This window comes from Struthio camelus, chromosome 3 (assembly GCF_040807025.1).
Source record: "Struthio camelus isolate bStrCam1 chromosome 3, bStrCam1.hap1, whole genome shotgun sequence".
In the NCBI taxonomy this organism is placed as follows: Eukaryota; Metazoa; Chordata; class Aves; order Struthioniformes; family Struthionidae; genus Struthio; species Struthio camelus.
In genome coordinates, this window is record NC_090944.1 from 119,636,496 (window position 1) to 119,663,234 (window position 26,739).

The 26,739-nt window shown below is 39.0% G+C and overlaps 1 protein-coding gene across 22 annotated transcripts in view; it reads left to right on the forward strand.

Moving 5' to 3' along the window:
• Nucleotides 1-25,523, forward strand: part of ASB3 (ankyrin repeat and SOCS box containing 3) — a 59,342-nt gene extending 33,819 nt beyond the window's left edge. For 16 of the 22 annotated variants that reach the window (XM_068939974.1, XM_068939965.1, XM_068939970.1 and 13 more), the window contains 8 exons: nucleotides 324-482; nucleotides 9,830-9,942; nucleotides 10,502-10,637; nucleotides 11,939-12,116; nucleotides 12,919-13,116; nucleotides 15,899-16,150; nucleotides 18,137-18,270; nucleotides 24,150-25,523. In XM_068939974.1, the coding sequence (XP_068796075.1) occupies nucleotides 324-482; nucleotides 9,830-9,942; nucleotides 10,502-10,637; nucleotides 11,939-12,116; nucleotides 12,919-13,116; nucleotides 15,899-16,150; nucleotides 18,137-18,270; nucleotides 24,150-24,421 (1,442 nt within the window). In that variant the 3' untranslated portion in view covers nucleotides 24,422-25,523. Of the gene's footprint in view, nucleotides 1-323; nucleotides 483-9,829; nucleotides 9,943-10,501; nucleotides 10,638-11,938; nucleotides 12,117-12,918; nucleotides 13,117-15,898; nucleotides 16,151-18,136; nucleotides 18,271-19,233; nucleotides 19,561-24,149 lie in introns of all 22 variants that reach the window. The other 6 variants (XR_011140451.1, XR_011140452.1, XR_011140450.1 and 3 more) reach the window with 2 other exon arrangements.
• The last annotated feature ends 1,216 nt before the right edge of the window (nucleotides 25,524-26,739 follow it).

Consider the following 26,739-nt stretch of genomic DNA (forward strand, 5'->3'; position numbering starts at 1 on the left):
TTGTAATCATAACAACAAATGTGCTTCTTCAGTTTATTGTGGGATGTTGTGTCCCACACTCTTCTGCCCTAAAGTCCTTAGCCATCTGTGTCTGAGATTAGTTAAGAAACTGAATGACAACTGATTCTACCTTACCTTCTCTGTCCAAAGCATACATCGGTGTAGGGCCAGTAATAACTGATACTGCTGTTTGCAGTAGTCTAAAAGCATGTTAATGGATACTCTGTAGGCCGTACATCTCAAATAACTCAGTTATTTTAAGAGAAGAACCGTATTTCGTAATTTATTGCTAAATATACCTCTTTCATTATTCTCATTTATAGCTCCATCTGATAACTATATAAAATCAGAGACCTTTGAAGGGATGTGTGCACTGCATCTTTCTGCAAGCCATGGGTGTTTGGAAAGTGTCAGCATTCTTTTGGAAGCTGGAGCTGATCCTAATGAAGTTACTACAGAAGCAACCACCCCACTGTTTCTAGGTGATGCATGCTTTCTTGAAATCTAAGAATGAGAATATTGAGATGTAGAAAAGAGTCTCAGTATACTCCAGAGTTTATTCACTCCTTATCATGTTTTGTATTTTTTGAAGCCTTTTTTATAAGTACTAAGGTTTAGAATCAGAGATGGAGTGGTTCTAAAATTGTTCACTATTTCAGGATAAGTCTGCTTCAGACTGTGTTTCAAAACAAAGTTGTAAAACAAAATAGTCTTTTTACATCTTTTGCTTCTTTCAAGCACAGTACAGCTCTAGATAGGATTACATCTGTATTGGGAAGTTTTAAGCTTTTTTTTTTTTTTTTTTAATTCCTCCTTGCTGCTTATGTGAAAAGTCCTCTTATTCCTGGAAAGTTATAGTCTTGGTGGTGTACAGTATATTATAAAAGTATGTTGCCATGAAATTGCTAGTTTCAGTGCAATTTTAAGACAAAGTATTTGCAGTTGCAGACATTTGAAAATGTCTTTTTAATTTTTATTATTTTTTTCTAAGGCACTGTTTATAGCATGGTGTTGACTAGTCTGAGTAGCTTTGAGAGTCTTGTTATCTGTGGTGCTCTGAATGTGACCAAATACAGGTATTCCCAGCTATCCACCAAGGATACATTCCTGAAAAGTGTCATGGTTAGCAAGGTGAGGGACAGTGAAGTGATTTTTTCCCACAAGAATTAACATTGTAAGTGTGTGAAGGGAATTATGAAATACGCACAATTTAAATAAGCAGTGATCATCAGGAATGTTAGCTGGAGGAGGTGGTGACTTCTTCGGTCTGTCTTTTAGAAATAGATCACTGTTCTGGAAGATGGATTCTCAGCCACTTCATCTATGAGGCTGAATGCTCTACGCCACCTTTTCCTCCTTCATTCTCCATGTGTTTGACTGCGTTGATTAATCTGAGAAAGTTGTTGACAACAGTGAAAATCTTACTGTTCAGACAGAGACAGTAAGCACTCAGCACTCGGAATAAAAGATTTGTCAGGCTTTCGGATGAAGTGGCTGAGGTCTTTTGGAAGGATAATGCTCAAAAAGCTACCATCTTTTTCAGTTGATGATCCTAGATGACCCTGATTTTGCTCTTGCCTCTCAATTCTCCACACCATGTATAATGTTCCTTTTATATTTAAATGACATGTATTTCTTAAGACCCTGCATGCATCCTTCCTCTATTACAGTAATTTATATGTGAAATATTACTTCACCAGTCATTGAACTCAGTGTCTTCATCTGTGAGACTGATAATGTTTAGCGGAGCAGGTTGTTAAATGATTGCTGGTAGAACAGCAGCGCAGTGGGGAGAGCGGCAACAGCCGGGGGATAGGCTTGTAACTAGAGTGATGGCAAGCTGCTAACGCTGCAGGTGAGAAGGCATCCTAGGCACCTACAGAGGTACTGGATGTGTGTGTATATATATATGTGTATATATGTATTTATATTTATATCTTAGAATGTTTATATCTTTTTTTTACTTGAAATGCTGTCATTCAAGAGATTAGAAAGGTAAAATGGTGCACCTTTGTAACGTGCAGCTTAAATTCTCAACAAAAAATGAGCTCTTCAGTGAAAAACAGCTATGCAGCTTCGTATTACATGAAAAACTAGAAACGTCAGTTACAGTTAATTTTCAGAAATGAACACTATGGAGAGCTATTTTTATTTCAAATCTTAATTTGCAAATTTCTAGTATGGAAAGAAGTGTAGTATTAGAAGAGCAAACTAACTAGTTGGACACTAATTAAAAAACTTGTCAGTGCAGTGTTCTCAACAGCGAGAAAACATGTGACTGAGGCCTTTGGAGTGGTTTGGTTGTACACTGTCATTTTTGGGTGGGAACAGAGCAATAAAAAATTATGTTGCGATGTGAGAAAGGAGGCAGGGAGGAAGCGAAATGTTGGTTGTCAGTTGCAAGTGGTGGCTGAAGTCTGCAGGGGGAGTCCTGCACAGAGGAGCTGCCGTTCCCTTGCTGTTGGGTTGAGGAGGGGCAGGATGAGACCTTTAATGAGCGTTTTTTGTGTATTGTTATTTTCTTTTTCTTTTTACTTTTGTGTTGTGACTTAGAGTAACGCTTTTTAATTGCATCGGCAGGATAGAAACACGACATCACTCTGGGAAGACTTTTCCACTCCAACAGGGTCTTGTGTTGTGGATTTCTTTGTTTTTAAAGGAGAAGTTGGTTTATTTCCAGAACTGAAAATTGCAAAAATTTCACTTTTTGAGAATAGTGATAGATTTAAGATTTTTCTTCCCATCTCTTTATGGCTGGCTAAAATTGTCATCAGTTTATGTTTTTTAGCTTGCATAAATAAAAAAGTTTATTTTGCTACAAAGATAGGCCTTCAGGGAAATCTCATTATGTTTTTAGTTTGTATGTATATATAACCTTTCATGTCTTTATAAAAGAAGCAAATTATTTACCTACTGAGTAGGCTGATTATTTCACTTCATATTGTTTTGTGAACAGGTGCTCATTGATTATATCAGTGCTTTAAAGTGAGCTTAAGTGTCTTCAGGGGCGATCTACAGTGTCAGATTCCAAAAGAAGTAACTAATTGATATGTGACTTATTTTGCTTCTCTGTGATACGTTGAAGATTATTTTTCATTTGTAAACCTGTTGGGTATTTTAGTGGTCTCCTGTAGGAAAAGGTTGTCCATATATGTTGCAAATAGTTATGGAATTGATAGACTTAAGATCTTCTGGTGTTACTACATAGAAACTAATATGTAGAGTTGCATTTCTGCATATACTTATTTATTATTGCTATGCTAATCACCTGTGATAAAGTGCAAAAATAAAGCAATAAAAGCTACAGCATATTTCTAAAAGCTTATACCTCCTAAAATTAGGTTTGTTTTTTGGGTAGCTTTTTTAAAAACTTTGTTCTTAAGTCTTATGGTCCCCTGTTAGGTTATTCTCAAGCCAGCTCTTCAGAACTGTCTGAAGGCAGAAGCTTTTGATCTCCAATTTATATATGCTCCATGTGTGTTACCACTAAAATATGAATTAGAAAAAATAATCCAGTATTCCGAGGCCTTTTTAATGTAAATAAACCCAAACCAGGAGGACTATTTACCTCACTAGTCTTCAATAAACACAATATTCTTTGGCAAGTTCTTGTTTTTATACTGAGCTAAGGAAAATATTAAGTTGTGCACTATGTTTAAATATTTGTGAGATCAGTTTCATGTTGATACGCTTAAAACAGCATGTGAATGATGTTAAAATATACTAGTTTGCTGTTGTGACCTGGAGTTATAAGCCAAGTAAGGCTTATGGAGAATGAGGGTAAATTATTTCCATCACTTGTCTAGTAAACAGACAGCCTTTCAGACCCACGCGTTCTTGCAATAGGATATGCTAACTTAGAAAAACATCTTCTCTAGTTCTGCATCAGCCGTGTTTTTAGCAATTAAGGTCACTTTATGTTAGCAGCTTTTCTTGATTGCTGTTTACGTACTTAAAATGCTTGAAACTTTGGATATAGTGGCTCTTCAGAGTATCAATTATCTGGTTAAACATGCTGATTGTCTTATTGGTATCCATACCCAGGCAAACATCACGGCTGCCACGCCAACTTTATTTACGAGTCTGTTCGCTTTTTTTAACAGCTTTTTTTAATGGCTTCTTTGCTTCAACCTGCTTGCGGCAGGCAGCGCTGGTGGGGAAAGAGCCGTTAAAGGAACGCTGGGCAATTGTAATTAGCGCAGCGTCTGAGCGCCTCCACAGATGAGAGTGGGCCGAGGAATGGTCCTGAGGCTGCGTAGCCAAGAGGTTTTTAACCAGGAAAAAGTTCCTGGCCGGGTTATTCCGGACTATGTAACAGAGCTGCGGCACAGCTCTGTGTTGGGCCTCGAGTACTGCAAGCCCGAGGCGCTGCTCGCCCCGCGAGCTCGTGCACTGGGGCTCTACTCGTCGTGCAGTCGGTCCCCAGTATTGGCACGTCATTTGTCATCGTTTCAGGCATTTGCCCTCAGGGATGGGGATGGTGCTGTCCATTCCTTTCATAGGGATGGGGATGGTTGAAAAGTTTATATGGAGGGAAAGTTTATCTTGTAATTAATCGTTTTGCAGTAACGGAAGCTTATGCAAAAGATTGAACTATCTGGGGGCAAGCAGTTCATGTGCTAGATGTCACTGTTTCGAGGGCGAGCCTGGGAAAGGCTTCCACGGCAGGTCTCGGAAAGCGTTGAGTGGATTGTCCTACAGCAACAGAAATGCCGAATCCTCGTGCGGGGAGGTTAAGACAGCATGTGTCTGGAGGAGCCGAGTGGGCGCGTGTTAGGACTCCCTGTTGCTTTGAGAGTCTTTCCTTGTATGCCACCAGGTGTCAGCATGACCTAAGAAACCGCAAATTACTGCCGTGGATCAAAGTGGTTCTCGTTAAAAGTATCCTTCCATAAAGTAAACTGAAAATTTGGCAATGATTGCGACAGTTGTTGTCTTCAGAATTTCTGTATTTGTCTAGAATTTCTGTATTTGTTTCTGTATTTTGTTCTGTATTTGTGATCTGTACCTTCCTCTTGGTATCTGCTCTGCTCAAAGGCTGTAGGGTATAAACGTCTTTGCATTTTTTGCATATTTTGAAGCCTGGATGTGCATTACGTTTGTGCAAAATCCTCGCCTTGCAAAAGACATGCATGTGGCGTTAGCAGAACCTGGAAGCTTCTGCTTGGAAGTAATGAACGTGTCTCTCGCTCAACGTTATAGCACTTTACACTACAGTGTTGTGACAGTATTTTCTGCTCTGTGTTTAAGGAAAGCTGGAGTTAGGACTAAGGCGGTATTTCGGAGATACTGACTTGAAACTCTGCTCTTTCTTCTGACTTAAATTTGGAAAATAATGCATGTGAATGTTTTGCAGACTTTGGAATACTCCACCGAGAATTGTCATGAACAATCCTTGCTTGTACTGTTTGTTCTGAGCCTTGGATATCTATCTCTGAGTTTTCCAATATAAATACAATGTTTTAGGGCGAAATTTTCATTCCCTACCGCTGTTTTGGGCTGCTTGAAGTCCATGTCTCTCTGAAATAGGTGCTAATTAGAAATGTTACTGATGGTAAGAGGAATTGCATGTTTTCAGTTATGTTTCTTTGTCAGAAGCCTATTAAGTCAACCAGATTCTTCCTACAAATAGTCACGGTGAAATATGTTGTATTATCGATCATAAAAATCAATAAAGAACAATGACCACATTATTTATCCCCAGGGTAATGTCTTCTGCCTAAAGAGAAATTGTCATTGAGAAGTTCATAAAGTAATCTCGCTATACGTGCATTGTTTCTGATAGTGTAGTGGTATGCCAGATAGCGATCCGTCTTGTAGATCAGCCCTGCAGTAAATGCCAAAAGGTGCATTTTTTCCCCAGAATAAAAATGCTGAGAATAAAATTGGAGACAATTGAATATGGTTTAGGAAAAGGGGTTGAAAACTAGCCCAGAAGCTGTGGCTATAACCTCCTGACTGAAGTTTCTGAGTTTGTCTGCGAGTGTCTGCATTGGCATTTTGAGTGTGTTCTGTGCTCGTTTGGTTTCCCTTGTTGCTTTGCCTGTATTGGCTCTAGAAAGCTTACAGGCTCTCAGGCCAGGAGAAGCGGTGCTGCTATTATGCCAGTAACACTGCTGAGTATCCTCTGACCCATGCTGGAAAAGACAGAAAGATTTTGTGTGTTTTAACATGAGGACAGTCAACAAATTCTTCAAAGTATTTTCTCTTTTAAATATTTGTATTTCCAAAGAGAATGCATTTAATTTTTTATTTACACAGGATACATTGAATTCCCTTGTTTAATACACATGGAAGGGCCCAGATGTAATGATTTTTAAATACATTTTGTCTTCCCTTTCAGGACCTCTTCTTTCTCCATAGTGAGGCTTGTTAGCTCCTGTTCCTCTATAGCATTTCATTTGTTGTAATTCGTGCTGAAAGGGGCAGCTGAACCTGAGCTACCCCTTGGGTCTTCAAGGCAGTGGGTATTCATAACAGCATTTTTCTCGGTCATTGGTTTGAGAGTTGACAACTTTTTTCATTCCTGCAGATCTTGCTGGTCATGCATGAGTCTGTCGTTTCCAGGCAGAGGTACTCTAGTGCTTTCTTATTAGGAACAGCCTATATAATCACCTATAAAAGCACTATTTGTGAAGTACTTACTAGCTTTTTCTATAGCGAAGCTCACTATGTGGAATATATTTCGGCCTTGTAGGTTTTGCTGTACTAACATAACCTGTCTGAGAGCCTGTACATGCAGTTTTACTTCTTCCTTCAGTGCAAAGCCTCCAGAATTTTGTCTCCCTGAATTGTGCGGCATATATAGAAGTTTGCAACAGCCCCTTTTATTTTATGATCATTCTGGGTACGCTGCCATGATTGTCACTCATTAGAACTTCAGCATTGCTTAGATGGGCTGCCTGTTTTTGACGTTTACTTGTGATCCATGCCGATCTCTTACTTTCCCTGTATAAGAAGAGAAAGTAAAGTGAGAGCTGGAGAATGACTGGGGAAAGTGTCACGTTCATAGGAAAAAAAAGTAGGTATTTTTTGCATGTTGACATTCCACAAGTGCTGCCTGGACCCCGAGGAAGCTCTGGTACAGCAGCTGAATTAGCCCAGTGATGACCCTGGCTAATGCACTGCGCTTCGCATCAGAGCTTGTTGGCTTTGACTCAGTACTGCGCCAGCACAATCGCGAGGCGTGGAGGTCAATACTTGGTCACGTTTGTCTGCTGATGCCTGCTCAGGAATACTCTGTGAAGCTCAGAGGACGCCTCCCCGGACGGCTCTAGGGGATGAGGGATATAGTGGTTTCATGCGATGAATCCTGAGACCGTTAAAGATCAAATACTTTCAGTCTTTTTGGTCTCTCTGTGAAAGCCTTCCATGTTTAAAAGAAGTCTTTTAAGATTCTTTGGAGGACTGTGGCTTCACTGAGATATGTATCCCTTACCTCAGCTCTAAGGTTTGGGTTTTTTAATCCCTTCTAGTAAGTCCGTAACAACTTGAATACCTGTTGGAATGGGAATTCTGTCACAGTCCATAATTGTTGATCTTCCTTGTCTTACACAAGGCATATTCTTTAAGAAAGATTTAGGTTGAAGGAAATACTTTTTCTGTTAGTTGGTCCTTGTTTTTATGTGTTTTGTGCCAAAATGCTCCAGTCGGTGAGAATCTCAATAAGCAGAGTTGATGGAACACCTGTCAAGAGTTACAATTTTCTTAAAGAGAAGCCTTGATTTTGAAAGCCAACTTGAAAAAGGAGAAATTCACTTTAGGTAATTTCTGCACTGTTTTGCATACACTTGTATTTTTCTTCTAATTCTTCCCTATTGATCCCACAGAGAAACCTAAGCCTTCCCTTTGCAACTGTTATGCACACTTCTTGGAATGGTTCCAGGACTTATTCCAAGCAAATGTTTCATAACTTCCCTCACAAACTATTTTTGTGATTTCCTTGCTTCTTCCTTGGGCTTCCAGTATTTACATTTTGAGTCCCCCGCCCCCCCAATATAAACACACATATATATTTTTTCCAAATAGAGGCTTATATAATTTCCAGAAATGTAGCGTACTCAGAAACATAACTACATTTCTACCAGCTTTCTATTATTTTATGGTCACCATTAATATGTTAATTTCCCTTGTTGTAACACATGCTAATATTTTGAAGTTAAATTAGATCTTTTGATATGAAATATAAATATTTAGCTTCCCTTTGTCTGTAATCAAGCTTTATTTTTTTTGCAGAATAATAAAAACCAAGAAGATGTGTTAAATAGAAATATATGAGCTGATTCTAAAGGTGCTTTTATCTTAAGTGTTATTTGTTCCCTTTAAGGTTGTACTTGTGTAAATGGAATTATATATACACACAAGTCAAATTCTGCTACCTAAGAATTGGAGGAAAAAAAAAAAAACAAGGCTGGGTAAAGAGCTTACGTTTTAGGAGTCTGCTGTTAGTGAAAACTCGAAGGGATTTCTAACGGACTTCTTGACAATTCAACTTTTTTTAACATGAGTCTGTTGCTACCACTTTATCAATTCCTATCTTTCTCTTCTGCCGTTCTAGGCTATTGTGATCTCATACCAGGCTGGGACCACAATTTAATCTCAGTATCTTGATGTGTATCATCTTTAGTGTTAGCTATCAAAGCACGTTTTTATGGAACTGGACGTGGAAAGGCAACTTACTCCCGTGAAGAATCTGCATGCTTTCAGCTTTTTATATTAACAGGCAATTAAGACAGATAACTACAGGAAACAAACTCGCTTATATGGTAAATTGAGATATGAGAAAGATAACTGTCATAGTGTTGGTTTGTGTTCAGTAGGTTTTAATACAAAGGTATGTCTTGTGAAGCTGTGTTTAGCAGGGTGAGTCTCTGAGGTCCAGGGTGGAGTTCTTACAAATCCTGTTGCTTTCCACTTTCAGACCTTCTGACTCGCTGCACAAATATTACTAAGCCTTATTCAGCAGTAAATATATCTTAAATGTGTAAAATACAGAGACATTTAACCTCTGTCTTTCAGTGGTCAGAATCTCTACGTTTGACACAATGAATCAGAAATAATACTAGTGAGAATACTAGTCTCCACTTCTTTCAGTGATCTTTTTGTGAAATTAACTTTTAGAACTTTCTTTCATATCTTAATTGATGTCTTAATTTATGTTGGTATGCAGGTGTAGCTACATTGTACGCATCCTCTTTACTATGAGAGTAAGCAGGGAATTACTTCTAGTGCTAATGGGATCAATTCTGTGGGACCAGTTCTTTCTTAGGAATAAGCACAGTTAGCATTCTTTTAAGTTTTTCTTAAATAGCATAGTATGGTAAGTCTAACAGTAATTCTGATTGCTTTGCACAGTGATTGCCCCTTTTTATTTGTGCATAAATTCTTTGGATAAGTACCTTAATTCTGAGCATAGGAAATTGGATACAATTAAGTTCACTTGACTTTGATTTTTGTTGCTCTCCTTCCTGAAGAGAGAGGAATATACTTTTCTCTCTTGTCTGCTCGCTCACTTTCATGTGTACCTTTCCATCTCGGAGCATAACATATTTTGCCCTGTCTCTAAGCAACGCTGGAAATAATTTGCTTTATATCAAACGTGATGGAAGGGATGTTGTGTGTGTTTGATATTTAGACCAGACTACAAATGTCATGGTAATCAGTGCTGCACAATCATTTAGAACAAATCAGATTTTGAAGGGGGAAATAAATGTAAAAGAGTTATGATTGTAACAGTGAGAACTTGGTGATGAGATCATGCAAGTTGTGTACTGACTCATTTAATTATATATCCTTAATTTTTTTTTTTTTTTTACTCTTCTGTTTGAAGCTGTTGAAAATGGACATTCAGGCATTGTAAAGCTTCTGCTCCAATATGGAGCAAATATTAATGGACATCATTCTTGGTCTGGATGGAATTCTTTGCACCAGGCTTCTTTTCAGGTAACCTGTAAGTGTATCATATCATTTCCATGTAACTGGTGTGTTCTGAATGCTAATTTGTTATTTACCTTTTTATGAGGAGATTTTTCCTAACCTATACTAACAGACATAAGGCAATCCAAGTGCTAATGCACGTGGAATACACTAAAGAGTGTATATGAAACTACAGAAGGTGTTGGGTAGCAATAGTTATTTAAATATTATAAATATTGGATGTACTTATGAGATTATTTATTATATTTGGGAAGTGAATCTGTTATAAGATTTTTTTGGAAAAGATTTCTGTTTAGTATCTCATCATGAGGAGATATATGACCTATTTCTAGAATATAAATGTTTGCTTAATGGTTCTAATAAACTAATTTAATTTCCATTTGTATTCATTGGGTGAATGAGTAAATGGGAAAAATTAAATTCAAGTTGTCTAGTTTTTCAGTTTATACTTAGAATATGTACCATATTGCATCTCTCTTATTTCTGTTTGGAATGTGTGGAAAAAATAGATTTGGTCAATCCCCTCGTTTGTTTGTTTGTTTAAGAGTAAAATGGTGTATTTCAGGGATACACTGAGATAATAAAAATACTCCTGGAGAAAGGAGCAAACAAGGAATGTGAGGATGACTTTGGAATTACACCTTTGTTTGTTGCTGCTCAGTATGGAAAGCTGGAGAGTTTAAGAATGCTTGTATCCTATGGTAATTGTCATTATTCATTTAACCTCACTGTTTTTAAACTTGCATCAGGTTGTCAGCAGATACAATTTCAGTTCTACTCCTATACTTGGTAATTTCATAATTCCATTTTAATTACTTAAATCTTGTTATTTCAGTAATTTGATCTACTTTTTTATCAAGTGATATTAAGAGATAGGAAATCAAAGCTATGAAAAGATTAAGGACCAGATTTCCTGGTCTTACTAATAACTCTCAATGTCACTACCTAACTGCTCTGATTTTGTTGACGTAACTTCTGTATTAGGATATTGTTCAACTAAGTGAAGATACCTTTCTCTGGCCCTAAAGCAACAGCAATGGTTTCAGTCACATAATCCACGTTTTCTATGTCTAAGTGCATATATCCTTACAACCAAGATTAAATGCATAGCTGTTAAACCTAAGGGTGCCTTAACCAAACCATAAAAACCATACTAACTTGTCTGTCAATACCCATGAGAGAATATCTGAAAAAATGGTTGCAAACAAAATATCACTTAGCCCATTGCCTTTCCTCCAGTGTGTTTATCCATTGTTTTTTGGCTATGCTGATCTTTGAGGGAGCTAGAATGGTGCCCCCCAGTCTCTTCAGAGTGTTCTCTCCTTTTACGGCAGGAGTAGAAAATCACACGTAGAGCTAATTTGTATGACACTACATATAAGCAGTGAATGTGATTTGTAGTTCTGGTTCTTACATATTTTTTATTATTAGCATACAATGTACTACTAGTAGTTTGCAAGATTATGAACCTAACAGTTTATCAGTAAAGCAAGATCACTGGCGTATTGAATAATGGCAGTGTCCTTTAGATGGAGAAAGTATTTTTCCTGTGTAGTATGTTATCTCGGTTCAGTTTTATTAGTTCAGCATACATCACATATATAAGGATTTAATATTTTGCTGCACTGCATTTTTCAGTATTTTGTGATTAACATAAAAATAGCGTGAAAATATAAAGTAATTTGTCTTCATCAGACCTTTGTGCTAATCTAAGGAAAGTATACACACAAAACTCTACTGTATTTTGAAAATAGGTTAATTCTTTCCTAAGAACCATAAGCCTTACTTACAGAACTTAAGAAGGTAATTGGAACACTATGATAATATAGGCATATACAGTTCAAAAAGCAGCAAGCTAGTAAGTGGTTTTTTTAATTACATTGGAAAAACTATTAAATGGTGAAGTCACTCTGTGAAAAGCAGTTACTAATTAACGCTAATTTGTTGTGTACTTTGTGTCATGAAGGTGATCTGTCATACAAAGTGTTGGCTCTTTTGTCAGGTGCAAACATCAACTGTCAAGCCAAGGACAAAGCCACTCCCCTGTTGATTGCTGCACAGGAGGGCCATGCCAAATGCGCGGAGCTGTTGTTATCCAAAGGGGCCGACCCAAATCTCTACTGTAATGAGGAAGAATGGCAGTTACCTATTCATGCAGCAGCTGAAATGGGCCATAAGAAGTAGGTGATTGATTAAAGAATATATTCACATGAAAGATTCTGGTAAATTCAACCTGACCAGCCAGGAGGATGGTCTGCAGTGTGTGTGTCACTGAGGCCTCTCCGCAGCTGAGGAGGAGGTCAGGCTGCAGTAGATAGCGAGAGCGTTTTTTTTCCTTCCGCTTCCTCTGAAGGGAGAGATGGGTTGGCAAAGTTGTCAGTACTAGCAATGCCTTTAAATCAAGCGCTGCCTTCATTGCTTTTGCAACGCTATGCAGCTTGGAGTCTCTGAGGGGCGCCAGTAGCTTCTGCTGGCAAAGGAACCAGTGTTTGTCCACCGATCCCTGTTAGCTGGGAAGGAGGTGGGTCAAAGGCGTGAGTTATGAAAGGGAGTGATTTTTCTGCTTCAGTCTCTCGGGGAGTGCTGTTGAACTCCCCGAGAGTAAATGTTCATTTTTGCCTGCAACCCGCATGTTCGGTTTACTCCCAGACTTCGCAGAAGTCTGGATCGGAATGCGTACCGCAGGCACGCTGTCTTGCTGTAAAAGGGACTGTTGGATAAGCGGACGTAGCCATCTGCGGTTTAGTTAGAATACGTTTGTTGCTAGCCTACACCGAACAGTAGAACGCAAGTTTTTGGAGGCGTTTAAGGCTGCGTGCAGCAATATCACTTTTACAGCCGGTCACTGATGTAAACCAATGCCAAAGCACGCTATGTTTGTTGTGATCCGTCATGAGCTTACGAGAAACGACCAGAAAATTACAATGAAACTGTTTGATGAGACCTCACAAATAAACAGTGATCGTAAATATTTATCCGCAGTATCCTGGAGCTGCTCCTACCACTTACTGATCGGATCTGTGACAGAGGAAAAGGCAAAGTGAGCCCTGTGTATTCAGCGATTTATGGTGGTAATAAAGAGTGCTTGGAAATGTTACTTAAGCAGGGCTACAGTCCGGATGCTCAGAAGTGCCTCACCTTTGGCTGCAGATCACCCATGTGCATGGTCTTCCAAAAAGAGTGCGTATACCTCTTCTTTTTTTTGAAATTTTGAAATTACTTTTGAAGTTTTGAAATTACTCACAACTGCGTTGGCACCTCTTTGATTCCCTTTTGTGAACGTGCAGGGTGGCCCTGCCCTCCTTCCTCCACTCGTGAGATGACAGAGTTAAACCTGAAGTACTAGAGCGGCGTGCGGGGTTTGGGTGACAGGCGTGAGCTGAAGAACCTTGCTAAAACCTCCTTTGGGGAGCCTGGCTCTTTGAAGAGGAGTCTTGTAGAACATAATTGCAGTCTAGTTTTCTTGCTTTCAAAAGGCCTTATCAACCCATCTTCTGTCCTCTGGGAACTTGACTTGATGCTGTAATTGAATCAAACAGACTCCTAATTAGCTAGAATCTTTTCAGTGAGGACGAGTAGTTGGAAAACACTGATTTACTTTCTCTGTATGCCAGTCTTGTGCATGAAAACAAAGATATTTATGTTTTATACATACTTCTGTAATTCTGTAAAACTTCCTTCCCACACACGCACATTGGGCAGAAACTGAAACACTAGAAACTCCATCTGAGCAAAAGAAAACAGTACTTTCCTGTGAAGTTGGTTGAACACTGGAACAGATTGTCTGGAGAGGGTATGGAGTGTCCATCCTTTTAGAGATATTTGAAACACAAGTGGACACAGCCCTGAGCTGCCTGCTCTTAGTGACCCTGCTTGAGTGGGGGGCTGTTGAACTAGATGACCTCCAGAGGGTCCCTTCCACTTCAACTATTCTGTGCTTAGTAATACATCTCATTCTTGGAAGAAGACCATGCCTTGAAGGCAGAATTATCAGCTCAACACAGTAGTCGTGAGGAGGACTTGAAAACTGAATGATAAATTCTTTTGGACCTGGCCCGTGTATTTTTATACCTGATGTGGGATGCATACCCCAGGTATTCAACAGAAAGTACACTAATGGCTGTTTTGTAATGCAACAGCTATAGTTGCAGAAGAAAAAATAATAAAGTATACCTTAATCCTTAAATACTCCCTAAATACACATATGGTAGGTCAATGAGCTGCCCTTCATGTGCTTACTGTTGACTTTTCCTTTGTACTGAAGTGTCTTCTTCTTTATTCTATGGGAAATTAATAGATTTTTGAGCTCCCCTTGTCCTCCTCCCAGACGAGTTTGATGTATAAAATATTATTAAGTGGACTGAATACTGACGCAGCTCAGATCAGGATGGAGGATCAAACATCGTTCACTTCTTGGTGATTTTGAGCACACTGTAAAGAGCTATAATGTCAGTTTGTTTATAGATTTTATTTGGGACTTGAGTGAAATTACCTGATATTGCTATGTACCTTAGAACAACAGAGACATTGAGAACCTTCATGTGGCGGAGAATATATTTGGAAATTTTTTGTCTTCAGTTAATCATTCTCTTTCATTTAATGTCCTCTCAGAATTGAATTTAGTTCACCCTTTACAGAGAATCCTCCTCAGGAGTATTATGCAAAGTAATGTTATGTGGCTTTTGTACTTCATGAAGGAAAAGAGCTCCATTAAGCCTTTCAAGGATACAAAAATATGTTTGAATATATGTGTTTGTATTAATTATTAATATGATTGTATTTATTATATAAATATACACTGTTTATTTTATATAATATAAATATTATTATATATTCTAATTTATGCTATTAATTAATAGGATAGCACATTCCTACAATGATCTTAGAAAATTGTTTTAAAACCTTAGCAAAAATGTGCCATCAGTGTAAGAACAGTACTGGAATTGCAGCAAGCAACTTGCCAGTTTTGTAACTTTCTAACGAGAAAAAAGTGCAGTAATAATTTGCTTGAATGTATCCTGCTTTAACTAAGGACGTACTCCAGGGGAGGAAATGAGCAAGGATGGCTTGATGGTTTTTTTTTTCCTCATGTTTTTGTGTTGGTTTTTAATAGTGAAGCATGTCCCTGTGACTGTGCCTATTATAGCCTAATGTTTCTGTGGCTGGGGTGCAAATGATTTTGAATTGCTTGAGGCAGAAGATCATCCAGATCCCAAATTGTGTGTGTGAAATCACGCACCTGAAGAATAACCAGAACGTGCTTTACTGTGTATCCAAGCAGACTTTGTGTTTTCTGTTTAAAGTAAGCCTGCAGCAGTATTGTGGTAACATACAAATACAGATGTTTGCTAGTAAATGATGACTCTGGGTTGTTTCTGTTAAAGATGAGAGAACAGGCTTGCTTTAAAGAGCTGGAAGCTTGCGCAGCTCCAGCTCACTGCTGTCCCTCTCGGACACCAGACGAGCATCGAGCATCGCTTGGTAGTAGCACAGAGGCAGAGAGCTGAAAGGGCCGGACGGCTCCTCGGGTCGTCAGCGTGGAGCCGCTTGAAACAGCGCAGAGAAGGCAGTACCATTTCCCCAACTGCCTACGCTTGTCCTCTCCATGACGGGTGTACTACGTTTTGTTGTGCTACACTGCATCAGCAGCTCTCCTCCTAGAACTTGTTTAGATAAGGTTTATGATTAATGGTCTTCAGCTGTTTCTGTTACCAAAGATTTTTCGAGGTGGGGGGTGGGGTGGAGGAGAGCAAATGTGTTAAATATAAGCACTGGGGACTCCTGAAGGGGCTTTATGTTTTAACCTGATGGTTTATGGAGACAGTTTTAGTTACAATGGTTTAATAGGGTGGGAGTTTGGTAACAGAAATGTGCTGTCTTAGTGGCAGTTAGTAGAACTCAAATGGCAGATGTTTTCCACGATATGCTAACAAGACACGCTGTGTTTGTGTGCTGTTTCTAGGTTTTTTGATTTAATCCCTGTTCTCCTGAAATATGGGATCACCCTCCTTGGGATTAATTTAGGATATTGTCTGTACCATGGGAAGTTTACTTTGTTTCGACGCTTCTTGAAGTTGGGCTGTTGGTTGCCTTCTGAGGACCAGATACCGGAGTTTGTAAGTTATGCAATTAAAGCACACGAGCAGTACAAGGAATGGCTGCCTTATCTACTGTTGGCTGGTTTTAATCCATTGAATTTACTCTGCAAGTTGTGGTAAGAAGATAATACTATCCTGTTTTGTAAATAGTGTCTGCTAATTTGCAAACGTGTTGCTAAACTTGTTTAACAGGTGCTTTCAGAGGATAGTCCATGATAATTAGTTGCCATGATCTGGAGCAGTGAAGGTCATGGGAACTCTGAAGGGAAGTATTCATGGGTAAAGGCTAGATTCAGTCAAACTCATGTTTCCCCCCTTTTTAGGAAGAAAGCCAGAGTGAGAACTGCTTTCTCACTATCCTAGAAAAAGGCATCCTTATACCTTTTGACAGCAAGCATATCCTATGAGCCCTCAAATGTTGTTTAAACTGGAGTGTGCCATAAACTATTGTACAGTAATTGTAAGAAGAGAATGTCAAATGCCAGGAAAGAGGTCAGAAGAGATGGGAAACAATTGTAAGGTGAAGCTGGGCCAAGGTTAGGAGGGGGGGACTGGAATACAGTTAGAGATTGTGTAAAAACGAAATAATGTGGCAAAGATACCAGTCGGATTTTTGTATTTTTCTGCGTGTAAATAACCGCGTGGCGATTGTTTTGTACTTAGGCACTATAGAATTCAACTTGTAGGTAAACTTATGAAGCGTTTTCTTCTGGTTTTTGCTGTGCATGGAAAAGATGCTTAGACTTACTTCCATATTTAGGCGCTTCTAACAAAATACGAGTTGTATAACCTCCTTGCCATGTATTACTTAACAATATGAATGGAGTAGGAGTTTAAGATTTACTTAGTTTTAAATATTGATTTATGTTTCAGATGCAGTTCCGAGGGCATAACCGCTTTGTTATGCTACTTGTAGTTTCAATTGCATTCATTTTTGGTTTAGTGAAATTCTGTTATGCATTGCCATCCATGGCTTTCTAAGCAGTAGGTAGGGGAACGTGCGTAAAGGCTGGTGTAGGTGCGATTCTGTAGGTCCTGTGTATACGTAGAAGACTGAGAGTGATTAGAAGAGTGAGCATACTACAAAATTGCAATTCAGTCAGTGAGCTAATCTCGTTATACATTTATATGGTAGATAATGCTTTTTAGAAAGAATGCTTGCTTTGTTTAAATGCCTGTTTTTTAAAATAGTGTTTATTGTAGCATAATCTACAAAATTGAAGTTAAACTTATAAAAAATCAATATGAACTATTTCCTCCTGGAAAACAACAAGAAAATAAGAGCAAATTGCATTTGTGCATATTGTTGACTGTGAAAGAAAACGTAGAAAGGGCATAAAATAACCTTTGACATGAATCTCTTGAAAAAGCATATGTACTGAAAACGCTCATTCTGCTATTTTTCCTGTGTTTAGAGCATCTATTTTTCCATTCAGATGAAAATTTAGGAGTGTTTGCATCTAGCCAGGAAATTATTCTGTAAAATTGCATGGCTTTTCATCATACGTAATATGAAAACAGTTACTTGTACCTGCTGTGCTACCCACTTATCCAGTTAAGCTATTGTTAAAATTTCTTCATACACTGTAAAGGTTTGAAATGTAAATCATACTGATTTCTGAATATGCACAAATGCAATCTCGGGTGGAAGGAGCATTTGAAACACTTGTGAGTTCTATGTTGTTTAAAAAAAAATGTAGCTAAATATATTTGGTATGACTTTCTTTCTCCAAATGTGATGGAAAAGCTTATAATGCCTTGGTAACAGGAGACTTCATTAAAATTAGATAGAAATGGCACAAGAAATGAATGAAGAGGAGAAGTCTGCCTATTACTGAGGCTTATAAATTTCAAAGCAGGTACTTTTTCTTCCAGTCTAACTTCTAAAAAGTAATAGAGGAAGATATAATGTCATTAGTCATTAGTCATAGATTATGCTGTCAAAACTACTTTGGATTTCTCTTGGTGGTTTCCTGTTTCTGTGCTTAGGATGTAGGTAGTTCAGGATTTGTTAGAGAATAATAAAGCATTCTTTGTATTTTTCCTATTATATTTTTTATGCTATTGTGTAAAATGATATAATTTATGGAATTGTTATGTAGGATTTACTCTGTGCACGAGGATGCCCTTAATTTCGTTCTGGAGTTCACGAACTGGAAGAGACTTCCTCCAGCTGTAGAACGAAACCTTTCGGACTACAAGGAGAGCTCCACTTGGATTCCAAACAGTCATTTTGGTAAGCAATAGAATTTAGAAAAAAGAAAAGAAATCTCTGTGTATAGCGTTTTCCAGGATGTAAGTGGGAAACGGCTCTTTGTGCTAATGCATGATGGCAAGAGAAGGTCAACTAGTCAATAGAAATCACATGTTCAGATACTGGGGAGCAGAAATAGTACTTAGAGACAAAAACATATTTGAATGAATTTCACTCATGGTATTATTCAACACAATAGTGAGCAGGTTCTAAGCAGGTCTTTTTAATATGGAGTAATGTCGCCACTTCAAATTAATGTGAGCAGCATGTTAAATGCGATGCAAAGTAACTGAGACCCTCTTTTAAGAGCACCCGTAAGGTTGAAGGTAACAGGATCATGCAGTTATAAACAAGGCTGTGCGAATATGCATATGAACACATGCTCTAAGTTCTATTCTAAGAGCTTTGATGGGGTGAGGAACTGGAAGACTGTGGACTGGCTACAGTCAGCCAAAATATATTCAATAATTGGTTGTCCATGAACACCTGTGTTTGCCATGTTCCCCCTCTAGAAAAGCAGCTTTAACAGATAGACTTTGCAACATGACCTGAGTATTATGTTATTGAGAAATGGTACTCAAATGTCTTTGTTACTGACTCAATTTTAAATAAATTCTTCTTTGAAAGGGGCTGTAATATATTTAAAATGTGTACATTGTGTTAATGTTAATAAATAAGACTTTCTTTGGAACATTATATTTAATACTAATTAGCATATCTTCTTTGGAGTAAAAAAAGGTTTTACTTGGTGACATTTCTTTTCCTTTGATTGATACACTTGTGTTGTAGTGGTGGCTAAGGTCCTTGTACTCTTCTGCCTTTTTAAGTAAAAAATCTAACTCAGTATATGATGTAGGACAGTTACCTGTTATGAATATGTGCGTTCTAAATTTAGTTTAGGACAAAGAAATGTGGTAGATGTGTCCTTACTTTTGTATTTTACAGATGTGATAAGAAACATTTGAAGAGTAAGGGTTCCACTTGAACACAAGGAAACAGTTCTTTACAGTGAAAGTGATTGAACCCTGGAACAGGTTGCCCAGAGAGGTTGTGGAGTCTCCATCCGTTTGGAGATATCCCAAACCTGACTCGACCTACGTCCAGCTGGGCAACTAGCACTAGCTGACCCTGCTTGAGCATGGGGAGGTTGGACCAGAGGATCTCCAGAGGTCACTTCCAACCCCAACTATTCTGCAGCTATATATACATTCATTTTGCTTTGTGTGCAAGTCCTTCTCTGTGCTAGCTAAAAGCCATGAGAGAAATCTGCAGGTAATATTTTAAAAAAACGTATATTCCATGAGAAGTAAGTATGTGGTGGACGGTTGCTACTCCCCACATTTTTGGGAACCTTCCTTGGTAGTCCTACTAAAATTAGAGCAGACAAGCAGCTATATCCTTGCACAATGAGCTTGTACGCAGTAATGAAACACAAAGAGAGAAGGCAGAGAGGAGAGGGGGGAAGAAAACAGTAAAAATTTTCCCATTCTTTCACCCAACAGTAATTGGGGTTAGCCAGCCAGCTGTTGTGCTGAGGTACAGGTATTCCCACTTGAAAAGTACTAAGTACTTGGACTGAGATAAGCTGCCCGTGTGACAGAGCACAGGAAATTACGAATGAAGGGCTCATGTGGAAAAGTTCAAGAACTGGTGCTCATACCTCCAGGCAAAGTGTGTCCCTGGCACACCAAATTTATGGTGGGAAACCAGTGACCCCTGGCGAGTGAGGGTACTCCAGCAAGCTAGAGAGCTGGGCATAGCTGGCTTTGCAGGCAATCGGCTCAGGTCCCACACTGCTCCCTGGTCGTGGAGCATCGCTGGCACTGATGTTCCTGTCTTGGCCCCTCCAGAGCTACCCAGTGTATCTGCTTCAGCGGGTGCCTGGAGCTAGCAAGCATCCCAGCTAATGGAGTGTGGTCCAGGTGCTCACCCCTGGTCACACAGAAGCAGCAAGGTCTTCTGTGATTGCTCACCTTGTGGTCAGTGCATGGAAGGTAACCCTTGGAAGAGTGGTGATGTTCTCTTTGTGTTTCTGGAATGTGATGCCTGTTTTAATCATAAGTAAGTGTTGCTTGCATAAGTAAAGCTTGTGGCTTGCAGGCACTAGAGTCTGCACCAGAAGAGTTTTCCAAGAAGGCGAGTTCTGCTTCATTCTATGAATGAAATAAGTGAGAATCAAAGCCCTGAAGCAAACACTGCTTTTCAAAACCCTTACACGTTTCTGACTGCAAATAGAAATAAATTGAATTGTTTTGTAGGAGTAGTGAATATAGTGCATAAAGTTAAAAGCTGGGCATTGTGATGGTAGCGTGGAGCTAAGATGTATAGCTGGGAAAGCTACTGCCTTTTCAGTTGAAAGCCACCTCAGAAGGATAAAAGTGCAGTAGGCTTTATTGCTTTTTGGAGATCATCATAAGGAGCCGCATTTTTATTGGTGAGAATGTGCTAAAATGCCGCGGTTTTGATTTATAATTGAAAGAAGTAGTATTACCTGATGCTTCTTGCTGACAACTCGGTATTGTGTTGGTGAGTTGTATGACTTGGTGTTTGCCGCTCGGAGTTCCAGCATTAGTTCCCTTGTTTAACGCAGGAAAGTAGCCAAGGCTTATCTGCAGCAATTACAGAATATTGAGTGTGCAGTATATATTATGCAGTTCCTATATGCAATATTGTATTCAGTTACTCATTACAAAAGACGTTAATCTGAAAAAAAGACCAGGCCTCGGTTTCTGTGAGCGTGATTATGCGCTGTTAGTCAGGTGCACGAGGGGTGCTTTGGCCTCTGTAGCAACACCAACATGTTCTTGCTGAAGTCAGATCAGGTATAATTCATGCCTTGTATTTTGTTTGCGATGAGAATGCCACCAAGCTCTCCTGATTGTTAAAGCGGTTTTGGTTTTTGCTTCCCTGCCTCCCCCCCCAAGAGACTGTACTAAATTGTATATCATTAAAGTGATGGCAGTAGGTAGGGGTTACTGTTCCACAAAGAAAAGAAATTACGTGCCAGGAACTGCAGTTCTGACTATTACTGCTTGCAGATAAACATTATGCACCCTTCCTCCAGGGGTCCAGAGCTTCAGAAATATTTTGGAGCCTCTGGATTGTTAGTTCCAGGCTTTTAGAAGCCTTTTTAGAAGCAGTTCCAGAAGAGTTTGGGGGCACCAGAGTGGTTTCTAGCGCTGGCAGGTTCCGAGAAGCATGTAATGCCAGGCTTGTGCGTTACAAAAGCAAACACAGAAAACCACAGAGGCGCTTTTCAAGGGAGAATATCTATTAAAGACAGTTAGTTTATTCTTGGCTCCTAGCACGTGCTCTGCTCTTTGCTCCGATGTGTGGGTTTTTTGGTAATGTCTGGTGTAGTGTCTTAGGACTCTTGTTTTCTTAGTTTTAGATCATTGTTTTTGTCCTTATTTCTGGCCCACTGCTAAGTAATATGTGACTCGGGTTTCGTATGAGCCATCGTGATGGCTGTTGCCACAGTCAACGTTCTTCCATCACTATCGTAGCTGGTATTCTCCTTTGGGGATTAGTTACAGTGGCCTTCTGCAGCTGCTTCCCTCCTCCTCTTCTGCCATTTCTTTTTGACTAGTTGCTACGGTCAACGCCAAATACCTTGTCCACCGAGATGGGAGCTGGTCGAGTGTGGTCCGAGGGGGAAGGGGCTTCAGGCCGACCCTCTCCCAGCTTCGGGGACGTGCTTGCAGTTTTGCTTTCCCAGTTAAAGCTCCCAAATACGCGCGCTCTTGTCTTTTATAAATGCTCTTGTTGCTCTGCTGCCCTCCTGTTCTTGAAATAAAGGTCATCGAATTGCTTATGGAAGCCACGTAGCCGCAGACCACTCAGTGAGGGGAAGGGATAGCAAAGGTAACAGTGTGTGATTGTCAGTTGCTAAATAGACAAACAAGAAAATGAAATACCGCCTTTTAATAATGAAAAGGTTATGCTAAACTCTGATGAGGAATTGTTTTTTACTTTCCTGTCGGCCGGCAGACATGACGTAACGTCTGCACCTGAGTCCTTTGTTAATTACGTTAGCCTTTTCTTCCATCCCTTGCCTCTTTGTCCGTTCACAAAAAGGCGGAAGCTGTCCCCTCTGCTACTTCTGATGTTCTTCCTCTGTTTTCTTTCCTTCTTATTTGACCTGCTGTCATAGCCAGGCTCTCCTTGCCTGAGTTTTAGCGCCGACACCTTCCTTTTGCCGATTTGATTGTCTCTCTGCCCTTGAATGCTGTTGGCAGAGAGCCTGGTCTACTGACTCCTTTAATGCCTTTAAATCTGCCTCAGCTTTAGTTCAGTCTGTGTTCTTTTTTATTAGGTCTCGCTCACAACACCTAAAGCAACCGGGATCTCTTTTGTAGGTCAGTTTTAAGCAAGCCTCCCTTTTTTAACTAGCCTGCCTTTGTTCTTCCTGCAGTCAAATTTAAATCAACTTCCTCAAAGTCCCGAAGCTTGACTGTGTCTCTGGCCTGCCGCTTCATGGTACTTTTAGAGAGAACGTGATGTAATGTCTTAGGTACGTTCCTGTTGAGACCGGAGCAAGGCTTGGCCTAGTATGTCTGTTCCGGTTTAAACCCACCAGATGTTAAAGGTGTAAGGTTGTTCCAGGTGACTCCAGCTGCTCTGCACTGGCGGAGGGGTGTAGAAAAGGTTTCTTGGTAAATGAGAACGGAGGCTGGGAGTGCTGGTCTCCAACAAGAGACTTATTAGAAGGTAGTGAGAAATGTGACTTTTGTGTAAAGAAGCCGAGAGCAGCAGGTGGGAGTGGAAGGACGCAAGTCCTTTTGGAGGATTCAGTCTAGTGGAGTTTTGCTAGCTTACTGTCACGCGGCTGATGTTAGTGTTGTCCCTCTGGTCATATCTGAGCCCAAAGTTTGAGGCTTGTATCAGGAATAAGCTACTCCACAATATGAAAGTTTGGTTTTCAATGAATGTACTTTTACAGACATGTTTATTGTATCTTAGCAGAGTGGCTATCTTTGATCAAATTATTTAACAAAATGTTAGATATGATATGAACCTTTGGTATTATATAATAGTTTAAAATGCGGTATATTAAGTGCAAGTGCATTGAAGGTGCTCTCTCTTAGTCCAGGTACAGTCCCTCTTGTTCCATAGATTGTAGTGAGCATGAAGAATATGTCTATTATAAAGAGAAATTTTATGGAGGAACTTAGAAGTTGTGTTGTGCCAGTACAACTACTCGACTGTTGGGTATTGACTTGAAATAAGCTTGGAATATATATGTTCCTATGATTGATATGAATATTCACAAGAGGGGAAGAGAAAAGGTTCCAGAGGACTAATTTCTCATTTCACATTAAAGCATACAAACTAACGTGATTTATAAATGTGCTGTATAAAAACGTAGTTAGGAGTCTTGGCAGGTCTTAATTCATTATGAGAAGTCAACTTAAAATAACAATAACTTGAACAATAATAGATGAATCGTGCTGTCATTTAATACTTATTCTAAAAGTGTTATGTTACCTTTTTTACTGTTGCTTGATTTACTAGACTTGCTTATTTTTCATTTCTTGTAACCTGACATGGGCTCCTTTCTTCCCAAGCAACTTGTTCTTTTAGGCTGGTTGGATGAAACTTTCTGATTAAGGATAAAGTGTGTCTTTGACAATTTGTTTTGAGAAGTTTAAGATAACTTCTTTTTTTATAGTGATGGTACAGAAATTCCAAAATGCTGATTCTATAGCAGACAAGTGTCCTTTGCAACCAGTAATTCTGCTTAATTATCTGATACAAATGTAGGGTTTTCAAATGGGATCTGTCTAACTCAGGGACCTACTATAGGCAATGTGATCCCATGGTTCTGTTTACTGTTTGATGTGTTTTTTTCAATTTTTCAGTGTTCATTCCTTCCTTGTCTCATCTCTGTCGTCTTGAGATCCGGTCCATTTTAAAGAGCGAACATCTACGATCTGACCAGTTTATCCGTGAATTGCCATTACCAGCTTGTCTCCAGGACTACCTTCTCTTTTTAGATATACTGAGAGTGAACGCTATTCCAGCAGTGGTGGAGTCTCTGGATGACAGCGATGAGGGAATTCCTCCTGCCAGTTGTTCCAGTTCTGAAGATGCAGAGAAGAGGGAAGCATGTGATGCTGGTGCCAGACGATGATACTGCCTGTGACTGAACTCTGTTGCTGTAGATTTCATATTGGCAATTAGCCATCAACCAGAGAAGAGCTACCGTAAATGGCAATTTGTAGTAACAGGCCTTTTCATGCTATAGTTTTCTACAAGCTCTGGATTTTTGTTGCAAGATCTAGGATGTGCTTGTTTAGAAAGTCTGTTTTAGCTTTCTAAGTCTGCAAACGTTTTCTGTTTCTGAATGGAAATTTATAACTCTTATGGAGTAAAATTAGCTTGTTCAATGAACGGAGCTTATATAACGGTTGAAATGTATTTAGTCAGACACGGAATAAAGTGTTAGTATTAACAAAGTATTGCATATACCAAAGGAATTATCTGCAAGTGTAGGAACACCATATAGTGTTACGGTTATGAATTTATATGTAAAGGAGCGATCTAGGTGAAGCAGAGATAGGAACTGAATATGAAAAAAGGAAGTGTTTGCAGAAGTAACTTTTTTTTTTTTCTTGGTCATCTGTATTGAGAACTTGAAGAGGTACAATCTTTTGTCATCACTTTCAGTCATCTTTTGATGCCTCTTCCTATGCTGCTTGCATTGAAACTATTTTAGGATATTCTTTTGAATATAAAAATGCATGTAGGACTTCATTGAATGCACCATTTATTGTTCATCCTTCTAACACGAACTCTTGCCACTTAAAAAGAGATGTGGATCAGGCTTATACACATTTTCCATAGATTAGAATATGTGATGTTCATATCATTGTCTGAATTAAAAAATACTCCAATGATACTTTGTAATGATTGTACAGAAGAACTTAAGTGCTACAAAAATAAAATACTTTTTGAAAGACTAAACTGTCTAAGTGCTGAATCAACCTGCTCCGTTTTCCTGGAATGCATCTTCTGAAAATATGTTTTTCTTTAACTTCGTAGCAATTGCAATTTGTGTTCTGACTGAAGATTATTTAAAAGCTAAACCAATTTTTGATACCTCTGAAAAAGCAATGTCTGTCTTGCCTGTTTCACTGCACTATTGCTTTTAGTCAGTATTTTTACAGTTACCAAAGAGGGAATCATTGTATGTGAACATCATTAATAAATTAGCTTGATGTGAAGTCAAGAAATTTGTTTGTCTCTCTAACTCAGTGACTAATATACCAACATCATAATTCTTTGAAACCATTTGCAACTTTGATTTGGAGTAATAATTTCTTAAGAATACTTCTTACACCTCCAATACATGTTTACAGTTCTGACGGAAGCCTATGTGAATTGCATCTGTGAACTGGAGGAATGGAATTAAGCTCTGTAACTTGCATTAAATCCTAGTTTTAAACACCCATTTTATCTTGAATAATACTGTTATTTAATGTTCACGTGACTTGTAGTATATTGCAAATACCCGCTGGGAAACGTGCTTCCGCAGAAATGCTGTTATCCTCACACTCAAAAATCTGTTTTCCTAGTGTCCATTGTGGTAGCTGTAGTTTGTGCCTGTCTTTGTATCCTTAGCTGCAAGGATCCACTGCCCCAGAGCAGGATTAGAAGCCAAACCTGCTTTGAAATAATGCAGTGTCAAATTATTTGATAATGTTAGGAATTTAGACTGGAGGAGATGTCTGAGACTAAGCAAATATTGAGAGATCCGTAATGCCTATCAGAAGATTTTCTAAGTTAGGTTTTATTCTGTTCAAAGGTTGTCGTAGAAGAATGACTACCTAAGGATTTTCCCATGCTTACGACTTTATTACTCTTTGTCTCTGAGGTAGAGAAATACAAAAAATAGTGCATTTTGTAGCTGGGGAGGTGGTTCAAAGTTTAGATTTTCTTCAGAAGCAGAAAATGAAAGATGCTCTTACCTGTATAAGATTGCTTGCGTAAAATCTAATCTGTGGATTTTGTATGTTTAAATATCTGTTTATTTATTATGCCATACCAAACTGCAGATTTTCACTATTAGTATATAATACGCATTTTTGCAGTCACTGGTATCTGGGAATTTTCTTTGTGTTAGCAACCACTTCTCTTGCTCAATAAGCAATGTAAGAACTCTCCAACAGGAAATTTTTCTCATCAGACTTAACATATTTTCATTTCAATGTTGTCTTCAGTTGATGTTCTGTACATTTCTGCCTGGAAAAGCGGCAGTTCTGAGGGCTAACTTTAGAAGCTGCATGTTCTGTTAAAGCAAGCTGCCTGTGTTTTGTCCCTAGCGGATGTCAAAGCAAGAGACATATCAGTTAAGGACTGACTTACATATTCTCTTTGTGGTACTGCTTTTCAGCGGAAGAGATGCCTGACTTCTAGATGCATAAAGTCACGTGAAATGCCACTGGCAAT